This window comes from Gavialis gangeticus, unplaced genomic scaffold (genome assembly GCF_001723915.1).
Source record: "Gavialis gangeticus isolate Ggan-Ray unplaced genomic scaffold, GavGan_comp1, whole genome shotgun sequence".
In the NCBI taxonomy this organism is placed as follows: domain Eukaryota; kingdom Metazoa; phylum Chordata; order Crocodylia; family Gavialidae; genus Gavialis; species Gavialis gangeticus.
Window position 1 is genome coordinate 92,999,530 of NW_017728992.1, and position 11,320 is coordinate 93,010,849.

The 11,320-nt window shown below is 41.9% G+C and overlaps 1 protein-coding gene across 2 annotated transcripts in view; it reads left to right on the plus strand.

Moving 5' to 3' along the window:
* Nucleotides 1-9,916, plus strand: part of LAMA1 (laminin subunit alpha 1) — a 204,599-nt gene extending 194,683 nt beyond the window's left edge. For both annotated transcript variants that reach the window (XM_019525624.1, XM_019525630.1), the window contains 4 exons: nucleotides 788-941; nucleotides 3,801-3,934; nucleotides 6,993-7,215; nucleotides 9,390-9,916. In XM_019525624.1, the coding sequence (XP_019381169.1) occupies nucleotides 788-941; nucleotides 3,801-3,934; nucleotides 6,993-7,215; nucleotides 9,390-9,550 (672 nt within the window). In that variant the 3' untranslated portion in view covers nucleotides 9,551-9,916. The remainder of the gene's footprint in view (nucleotides 1-787; nucleotides 942-3,800; nucleotides 3,935-6,992; nucleotides 7,216-9,389) is intronic.
* The last annotated feature ends 1,404 nt before the right edge of the window (nucleotides 9,917-11,320 follow it).

The following is an 11,320-nucleotide window of genomic DNA, read 5'->3' on the forward strand; positions in this document are numbered from 1 at the left end:
GTGTGTGTGTGTGTGTGTGTCCAACCCTGTACTGCTATGGTCAGAAGCCCCACCATTGCAGCCAGAGTCCTGGCTCTTGCTGCACTGATGGTGGCAGTCTGCACCCCAGTAGAGCCAGGGTGCTGGCAGCCCCAGCAACATGTTAGACAAAGCAACATGTCAGGCAAAGGCTTGCCATCATGGCCAGAGCCCTAGCAGCTCTGTGGACAGAAACTCAACCACTGTGGACAGAGATGGTGCTTCCAGTGGTAGCCAATGTCCTGCCTTTTGCTGGGGTGCAGGCAGCCCCAGATGCACAATTGAGTCAAAGGCTCAATTACCATGACCAGAGCCCAAGCTCTAGCTCTAGCTGCAGGGCTGGAGCTTCCTGCAGTGGCAGCCAGAGCCCAAGCTTTGACCATGGTGGCAGGACTTCCCATGCCAGCAGCTCCAGTGGCACTGTGGGCAAACTCTGCCACTTTGGCCTGAGATGCAGCTTTGCTTTGTGTGGCGGGGCTTCCTGGCATGGTAGCCCAAGCTCCAGTGAGAGCCAGGGTTTAGGTAACTCTAGGGACACTGCAGTCAGAATCTCTGCTGCCATGGCCAGAGCCTGCTGAACAGGATCTTTTACCTCACCCTGTCTGTGGTGGCAGAGCTTCTGCCTGTGGTGCTGCTTGCATTTGTGACATTATCTAAATAATTATGTAGGTACTTTATAGCCTTAAATTTTCCCTTCAGAGAGAATAGCTCCTGGTGTCAAGTGCTGCAGAGAGATTGACTTCCAAATTATGTGATTTATCATATCTAGGTCACCAGCAGTATCCCTGCATGCATTGGCAGTGTGATGGTTAACAATAAGCCACTGGACAAAGAAAGCCCAGTCTCCATCTTTGCTGTGAATAAATGCTATGCAACAGCGCAGGAAGGCACTTACTTTGATGGAAGTGGCTTTGCTGCTCTTGGTAAGCACCATTAATGGAACCAATAGCTTATTGAATTAGTGTTAATGTAAATACATCACTTTTCTGTCTAGCTAGAAATGAACATAATTAAATGACGCTTCAATCAACTCCTGTATGTTTTGTGTACACATTTCTAATTGATTCCTGGCCTTTTTACATTCAAGAATCTAGCCTCTTCCCACTCACCAGTGATCTGGCAGTCAACTAAGGAGTCTTTTCTATAAGTAAAGACCTATCTCTTTTGTAGCTGAGAACAGAAACTGTGGTACTTGTTCCTTGTATTTCTTCATATATGTATATATAAGAGCTTAAGCTGGTGTATTTTTATGACTAAGGAGTCAAAAGACATGAAAGGGAGAGTAATTTGAAATAGTGTAGCTCACTTTAATTTTATTCTGTTTCTTCAACATATAAGTTAGATTGTATTGGTATATAAGAGTCTTAAAGGCTTTGACATGACACATTTATACTAATGAAAATTACAGTAGGTTCTACAATGGTCAAATGACCCCTGTTTGGGGGTAGCTGCACACATTAGGCTGCTGTTACTTAGCCATGTTTACTAGGGAATGGGAAGACAGGTAATACATATTTACTCAAATCTAAAATGACCCTGAATTTAAGGTGAGATGACCACCCCCCGGCCCCAGGTAGATTGTATACATGGAAAATTATAAATTTGTTTTAATTTTCTTAGTCTAGAATCTAGTAAGGGTGTGCAAAGTGGGCCATGTTGGATTCAGATTTGGCCTGATTCGTGGGACAGTGATTCAATTTGTTGATCACTATCCCAATTCAGTTTGGCCCAATCTGAAGATTCGATGCTAATTTGGAGAATCAGCAATCTGGCCATAGACACAACTTTAAATGTTTTTTCTACATACCTTGAGGTACCAGATGTTTGTGAACGCTGAGATGGTGGGGGGGATGGAGTGTCCTACAGGAGCACGGGGTACCCCGTGCGCTCTGCGGTGGACCCAGAAGTGCTTGTGGCCCACTTCTGGGTCTCCTGCCAAGCGTGCTGGGGATACCACCCTCCCTGTGCTCTGGTGGGAAGCTCCATCTGCCCCACCTGGTACCTTCAGGTATGTAGAAAAAACACTTAAAGCTATGTCTTATGTCTGAATCACTGAACCTCTCCGAATCAATTCGGAGGGTTCCGATTCGATTCAGAGAGATTAAAGGGTCTCCTGATTTGATTCAGATTCGGCCAACTGATTGGGCCAAATTTCTGCTGACTCAAATTAGCGACCGAAGCTTCGCACAGCCCTGGAAACTAGTTATTAGAGTCCTCTTAAATTCTTCCCTTCCCATCACTGGCACGTGGAAAGTAGTGGCTGGGGGGCAGGCAGTCTGTTCCCTGCCCTTTGCCCCACCTTGCCACTGCCCTCTGTGCCTGTGTCCCTGCTGCCTGTCCTCTCCCAGTGCCTTCCCCTTCCTACCACTTGCCCCCATTTTGTGCCTGTCCCCTCCTCCTTTTCTTTTCAGGTGCTCTTTCTCTGTCTCTGCTGGGGGCACGGAGCATCTGGGTGTACCAGGCAGTAGTGGTGGCTCCAGCTTCAGCCTCCAGCCCCAGTTGAGGTCAGGGCTGGAGTCACAGCATCTCCCTGGCCACTTTGTGCCCCTGTTTCCATGCTTTCCCTGTACCATGTGCACCTTCCCCACACTGCTCTTGTTCTGTGCCATACTTCCCTTGCATACCATGGGTCCCTTCCCCACATTCCCCTTGCTCTGCACATCCCTTCACCTGTACTCCCTGTGGCACCTGTTCCCCTATGCTTCCCCGCCACACCACGTGCCCCTTCCCTGTGCTGCCCCTTGCATGTGTCCTTTCTATGCTCCTTCTTACACTGTGCACCCCCTCCCTCCACACTTCTCTTCCCCTGTGCCCCTTTACCACATACCCCTTGTTCCACACGCCCCTCACCTGTGCTCCCTCCACACCAGGCGCCCTTTCTCTGTGCCCACGTTCACTGCCCCCTTTTCTCATGTGTTTCCCCTCACTATGTACCCTTTTTCCATGTCCCGTCTATGTTAGATACCCTTTCCCCCTGTCCTTCCCTGTACTGCATGCCCTTTTCCTGTGTCCCCACCTCTCACTGTGTGCCCTTACCCTGTGCCCCCACTGCTCACCGTACACCTTTTTCCCTGCACTTCCTGATGCACTGTGGTCCTCTTGCTCCACGTATCCCTTCCCCATGCCCCACTCACCTTGCACATCCTTTCCTGGCAATCCCTTCACTCTGCTTTCTCCCATGTTCCCCCCACATCATACACCTCTTCCCTACACCTTCCCGTATATCCCTTACCTGTCTCATGATCCACCCTGGCCCCACCTGGAGCTCCAGCAGCTGCTTGCCTGACCCGTACTCAGTTCTAAGACAAGAGATCTCCCCTCACCATACTGAATGGGGCAGGAGGGGTTGGGGAGAACCTCATCTTATACTCAAGGAAGTGTGGTAATCTGTGTGCCTTGAATAGCTAGTCCAAGATAAGGTACAGCGTAACTTAAATTGGTTTACTTTTATCCGCAACTTTTGCTAGAGTAATTTTATATGGAATTTAAATGAATCATACTATTATAAGACTGTGTCTGTGCCCACTCATTTCTTTTATAATTGCATATATGTAAAAATGTTGTTTGTTCAAATCCTAAGTGAGTATAGAAGGCATCAAAGAATGCAAGGGAGTTTAACTCTCACCACTTTCCATATTATTTCTGAATTTCATCTGTAGCCTTCAAATAACTTTCTCCCCCTTTCAGGATTTTGATGATTAATGGGCCTATCATATTGTCTGTCACAGCTTATTTATACTGTGGATTACAAATCTTTTATTTTGGGCATCTTTTTTTTTCAGTTAGAGAAGGTTATAAAGTCCGATCTGATGTGAATGTTACGTTTGAGTTCCGTACCACTGCCGCAAATGGAGTTCTTCTTGGAATTAGCAGTGCTAAAGTAGATGCCATTGGATTGGAGATTGTAAATGGCAAGGTGGGTTGCATCTGAATATCCACATTCACTGTAGAAATTTGCCAAGTCTTGAGCTAAATTGGAAGGTCAGAATTGTTGATTATAAGCAAGAATACCTCAACCATATATGATGAAAGCAAAAGACCAGGAAGCGATAGTAGCAAAGATGCAGCCGTGATTCACTACCCACTTAGCCTGGGATTGACTTTGAGTCACAAGGAAGATGAGTTCTTATCATGATGTTTGTCACAACACAATGACTTCTTGTCCTATGATTTAAGGATAGTAACTTACCAAATATGTAATAAATAAAAGTGCCAGTCATCCTCTCCATAGAAGGATCATGTAAAATGGAAAGCAACCACAGTATGTATGGTAGCCTATAGGATTGCTGTTTCTTTTATGTTTGCATAAGCTACTATACTGTATATATTGTTCACAGCCAGCTTCCTTACTTATAACTTGTTTCCTTTTTCAGTGCCAGTAACTTGCCCTTTCCCAGATATGCTCTTACATAAGTGCTTAGCTGTTGTATCTTAACCAAAAAAACTTAGCAAGTATAGATGAGGGTCTTATTAATGTACCGAGATAAGAAATTCTATAGATATGGAATGAGTCATGATTTAATATTCTGTCATTTTCTTTTAAATTGAGGCTACAAAGCTTGGACAAAAGTGTATACAAGAATGTTGGTTTAAGTTTCCGTCTTTCTTAGAAGTTTTAGTTATTTATCAAACTGATTTTATAAATCCATCAACTTAATTTTATTTAGGAAAATGAAAGTTCTGTTACAAAAATCAGTTCTTTTTTTAGCTACAGTTAAAACAAAAGAGAAATTTAAATCTCTTGAATGGGATTAGTATAAATGTGAGATTTTTTTTTTAAGTGAATCAAGAGCAAATTTTTGATTACTTGTTAAATAAATGTATTTTAAAATATAACTTATATCAGCAAAATTAAAAGCTAAGAACAGTATTTAAAATGTTTCAGCCATGTGATCTAAACAATAAATTGACATTGAAGAGAAGCATAAATCAGTTTAGAATAACTGTGTACAAATAAAAGCCCATGATTATTTGAACCAAAATATCTGAAACATACCACTTTTGTTTGCAGGAATATTTTCCATAAAGTGAGTTTTATGGGGACAGAAGTGCCTTTATCTGAGATTTGGTGATTCTACCACTATACCTCCACCCCTTCCTTAGCCTTAAAGCCTCAAATCTCAGCCATCCATTTGATCTTGAATGGATACAACACTGCTAAGCACCTTCAGAACCCCAGATATGTTTATACTACTAGGCCTCCCTTCTTGCCCTAATCCTGACCCCCTTCCGCATTCACACCTCTCCGCCATTGGTCTTCCTTTAGAAGCTCTTTGAAACGCAAGCTCTTGACGCCAGGTTTTCTTTTATAGTAAGTCCTTCCTGACGTCCTCAGGACTCATCTAACCTAAGCATGTTAATGGCACAGGAAGTCTGAGCACAAATAGCAATTTTTAGTTGCATTTGGTTGTCACCCTAAAATTAGTGAGAAAAGTGGAGGCAGCTCAATGACAAATCACAAATGTGTATGTAAATGCAGCACTTGATTGAAAGAGATTGAAGACATATCAAATTATAAATACGAACAGTACTTAATATAAGAAGTTTTCTAATAATTTGCACCATGAGGAAACAAGTGGTGTAAACAGTCTGCAAGAACCAAGCTTCTGCCATTTTAGGTTACTTGCAACAGTGCCTTATTAAGCCCTATTAAGAGAGAACCTACAGCTCTTTCTTGGTGTAAAGGAGGCTAATTTAAAGTTCTTATGATTCCCTGTCCAGGCCATTTCTTCACCTAATAAAAAATAACCAAATTATATGGGGTATCATTAACTAGGTAACTCATCACTATATTACAATTAATTTATAAATCTATTTAAAATAAAGCACACCCTCTTTAATTTACAAACAATCCATAAACCATCATGAACCTAGATGGCATGTTAGGGCAGTATGGTTAGGCTACACAAGGGAATCATATTGATTGTATCACATCTGGGTGCCTTTGACTCCCTAGCATGATGACCAGGTACCTATTCAGAACTCGGTCAATAGTTGTCTTTGATGCAAGTCCAAGCAACACCTGAACTTAAGCCTCCAGGCTTGCAAAGTGCTGTCATCATGCCCTTTAACAAGCAAAACTAATGACAAAATAGCTATCCAGAGACTATTCCACATTTCCCAGAGCAACACAAGCCTGGAATCCTGTTCCCCACTTCTTTAACTAGTATAAAAAGCTGTTGTTGCAAGTCATTCCTTCATTAGAGTGAATGTCAATATTTATGGAAAATACTCAGAGCAATTAGCTGTGTTCCCAGTTCTCACTGGCCATTAAGCTCCATAAACCAGCACGGAAAATACCTTCTAACAGTCGATACATAATTCATCACTCATCTGTTCTATGCAATACATGTATAATTGATTGTTTTTCAGTATTTTTTTCCCAGAAGTAGCTCATTTTCTATTCAAAATTTCCCAGCTATAGGGACTTTGATATATCCCTTTTCCCACAATAAGCACATTATGAGGGTAACAGTTACATATTAGTATTACAAGACAAATAGTTGCCTATAAAATTAAAAGAACAAAAAAATAGAATAATTTCAAATACATATCCATATGTTTATTGGCATTGACCTGATGTTTCCTATCTTACATATCACCACCCACAAAAGAAGTTTCTGGACATAATGTTTCTAGTTCTTCTCTTGCCTACTCTGATGTCAACCAGGTGTAACTCATGTTTAAATCACAGCAAAAACACTGTGTAATACGATGAGAAAAGGACTGAGTCTAAATTGGCAGCAAACCTTTAAATCCCAAGTAAAAAATACCAGGGGTAAGGTGGATAGTTAAGCTTCTCATGTTTAGATTTCAAGATACTTAAAATTCTAAGTTCCCCATAATCAAGTTGAGCATAAGGCTTGATGAAATCACCACACAAGGAATGTATACCACCATGATTGTGCTTTTATTAGATTGCTTTCTATGCTCATGGTAGCTGTATCTTCATTGGCATCTGGATATTTGAACAGGTTTTGTTCCATGTCAACAATGGAGCTGGCAGAATAACAGCCACATATGAAACAAGAGATGCAAATAGCTTATGTGATGGGAAGTGGCACAAACTTCAAGCAAACAAAAGCAAACATCGAATTGCTCTGATAATTGATGGGAATGTGGTCCAGGCTGATAATCCTCATATCCAGTCAACATCTGCAGATACAAACAATCCTATTTATGTTGGAGGCTATCCCAGTATGTATAATAGTTTTTTTTCTCTCTCATAAAAGAAAACTATGTGTTCAGTTCATCAGAAGTATAGATCATGATAACTATTTTGCAAATGTTATGTGAGATGCTATGAGCTTACTAATGTTTTGGAATTTAAAAAAATTAATTGGTGGAGTATGGAATAATCCCAGTCATAAAAATAATTCTCAATTAAATTTAGCTTTGAGTATAAATTTATAGACCTAGATCAACTGAGCTTGGTACAAGAAGATACCACTTTATACTCCCCGGTGTGAAACCTGGCTCCTAGCACTGGAGAAGTAGTACAGCTTTTGACGGACTTCCTTTCCTTGGGGTTTTGACTTTGTCTGAGGCCTCATGATTTCTATGTGTGGAGATTCTTGTGAAGGTGTCTTGCTTCAACACATTTTTCCCCATCTGACTGGGTACTCACCATGGCCATCCTCTTGTTCTGACCACATTTGTACACAGCTGCTGTGATAAAGTATTCAGGTTGGGCTGATCCTCTGGAGGGGATGGGAGGTTGGTAGCTGCTTTGTTCTACACAGAATACCTGCTAGAGTCTGTGCTAGCAGACACCAGGATAGAGGCAATGCCAGTTTATCTGCTGGTCTCATATGTTTTACACAATTACCTTTCTGAAATAAACATTGCTCTGTCATTATGTTAGAGTAATACCAAGTATTTCCTCCTCCTTCCCCACCCACCCTTTGTATTCAAATCACTGCTTTTTATTTAGAAGCTTTGCTTCCTGAAGTCCCTTCTCAGCATTTGATGAAGTATGCTGTGGCTTACAAAAGCTTATGCATTTCTGATTTAGTTAATCTAGGGGTTTTCAACCATTTTTGGCTAGTGTACCCCTGGCAGCCAGTCCAGAGTAGGGAGTCCCCCAGCCGGTCAACCAGCAGTGGGGGGGAGGTCCCCCCAACAGAAGTGCCAGTGACAAAACCATGCCACCCGCTTCTCTGTGCCACTGCTGGACACCCCGTGGTGGCTTCCCAAGTATCCCCAGGGGTATGCATACCTCCAGTTGACAACCCGAGTTAGCCTATAAGGTGCATATCTACCCTGCTGATACCAAGAAAAACAGAAATTAGTTACTTTTAGTGTGCTGGTTTTTTAATCCTTAATGTGAGCAAGGTCACATCTGATACTATAGCTATCCATTAAGAAGGCTGAGTTTGTAACATCTGAAAAACAGCCACTTTGCAAGTAGGTTAAATGTATTTCTATAACTTTTTAATAGCCCTGTTTGTACTGAGATTGAGTTGACCAAGTATGATAGCATAATACATATTTTTAAACAGAATGTCAAACTGCCCACATTAATTAATCTCTGAAACAGCTGTTCTGGTTTATCAGATCAGATAATATTCCTATTTGTTGTTATGAAGCATTTAGGATTATGAAATCCACAGGCTAATCAGCTAAGGAAAGCTTAGAAATAATACCTCATCCTTGCATAGCAGTTTCTGGTGTTTAGGCTCAAAGTACTTTACAGATATTAATAAATTAATCCTAGCAGATCACAGCTAGTGTGTGAGCTTCTAGAAGTCCACAGAGAGTTTTATCAAAGTTCTGGGCTCTTTACTGGTACTAATACCAATACTAGTAAGATTCATAGAAAGTATAAGTGCAGGAGGCCCCTTAACACTCAAAGTGCATCAGAAAGCCATGTACGGCTTCATACCTTGCATACAACCAGTGGCATATAAAGGCCTGTAACAATTTCAAAGAGCTCAGCATGAAGGAAGAGGTTGGGAGAGGAGCCAAGGAGTGGCTAATTTGTTCATGGCTCTTCAGGTCCAGCAGCTGCAAACACCCTGGCAAAAGGTCTGCTTTGAACCAGGTGACTTTGTTAGTGATTTAAAATTGGCCTTCTCCACCTTTGCATCCAGGCTGAGGTTAATTCTTTTCTCAACTATGGCATAGATCAGTTTGTCAAGTTTGCTTGTGTCAGCACTACAGCCTAAGTACAGCAGCCTGATCTTGTAAGGCAGTGATCAGGTCGATAGCAGTGTGAGAACCCTCTGTGTACACTGATATATTGTGGGATCTGATGCTCTTTAGGACCTATGTTTATTGCTAGTCATTTTTTAAAGAATTACTTCTCAGCCAGGATCTTGTTGCTCTATTTTAGTCCCCTTCCAATCTATGTATTTCTTGTTGTTTTTCAGCTGATGTGAAGCAAAACTGTCTGACTAGCAAAAGCTTATTCCACGGGTGTTTGCGAAACCTGATGTTGATCAAAGGCCAACAGGTAGAATCCTTTGACTTCAGCAAAGCCTTTGACCTGCGTGGAGTCTTTCCTCATTCCTGCCCTGGACCTGAACGTTAAACTGCAGGGAAAGGTTTTAGGATCGAGAGCAGGTTAATTTTTGTTGTTGCAGTCATTTATTTTCCCATTTCTTTGTGAAGAGAAGTTGTTGTGAGAACCCAGGCCTTTTTGATTTTCAGTTACTTTCCATCTCAGGACAAATTTTTAGGCAGAAGTTCTGTACTTAACATTTTAACAAAAAATACCTCTACTAAAATGTTAACAGCATTAATTGGGATTATTTTTCTTTTTGAACCTTTTATTAATCAGTGTTTGCAACATGTGTTCTGTTGATTACTTGACAGTATTTCATTTAATTGTGTATTGGTCTTTTTATAAAAAATAAAAAAAATTGGAGACCACATAATAAAAATGCAGTAAAACATGGACTGTGTTACTTGACGTAGTGGCTTGTGCATTTGAACTGTCACAAAAAACAAACAAACTGGCAAGTATGAAGTGAAAAATACAAAAAGGACAGCATTCAAGAGATTGTGTTAATGGCAAAATCTTGAAGATATGAGGAAAAATTGTTATGTATGAAAGACTAAAAGATGGCTGCAATCCCATTATTTGTGTTTTCTATGATAACTTTAATTCCTTCTATTTCATATAATTTCAAAGAGCTAATGCTCCTGCCATCCCTTAATCAATATTACAGGGACGATATATCATAGAATCATATACCTGTTGGGATAGTTGTGCACAGGCACCCAGTAGTTTGGCATAGAGAATTGTCCAAAATGCTTAGGGTATTTGAGCAGTCATCTAACTTCCTACCCCAAAGGTGGCAACTACTGAGTTCTGGGGTTTGGGAAGTAGTGCAGAATCCTAGCTTGCATTATGGCATTGAAGGACACAGAAGGTAATTTTCCTGTAAAACTAGTGTTGTTTCTAAGCTGTCCAGTGCATGCATCTCCACATGTAACCTCTGGTAAATCCAGACTTCCATTTGAGTAGCTCTCACATACCTCTTGCATTCCTTATTGTATTTCTCTTTTCTTCTGTGATGAAATTGTACTACCCATCTACCCTAGCCTAAGCAGAGAAAACCAATACATCCCCTGAATAGGTCACTGAAAAGTTACCAGAACTTGTGACAGTGAGGATTGTGGACTTGGACTTTACCTGACCTACAGTAGGGGTACGTAAAGACATTTGGGGAGGTTACAGGGAGGTTAGACTGAGTTGAAAAATGGCCACCCAATCTAAAGTAAGTCAGGATCGGGGGAGGGCGGATTAGGAGGATTGAGGTGGCAAATAGGGTCTGTGGAGGATTGAGAGGGCTGTGTGTGTGTGCGTGCATGGAGGCAGGGGTGAGGGGGTCTGGGAGGGTTTAGTAGGATTATGGGAGGCTAGCAGGGTCTGCAGAGGGGCTTAGCAAGGGGGCTTTCTCTCTCTCACCCCAACCCCGAATGAACAACTCACCCTTGCCCCCACCCCAATTTACTTCCACTGGCTCCCAGCATCAGCAAACACCAGTAAAACCGGCACCAGGAGTGGCTTGCAGGGATGGGTGGGCTGAGGTAGTGGTATAGCTGTCTAGGGGTAGGGTGAGGGGCCCAGGGGCTAACTATAGTCTGGGAGGGGGGCAGGGGTTGGAAAAGCACAGCCCTGTGGCTGTGGCCAGCGTCCTCAGGGCTGCATTGGAAACGGTATGGAAGTTCAGTTACATCAGTCTCACTGAACCCAACCTAAGATAGACTACCATGGAGGAACTAACTTAGATTGGGTTGGCTATTTTTAGACTGATCTAACCTTCCAGAGCTTCTGTACAGTTCACATGTAGAT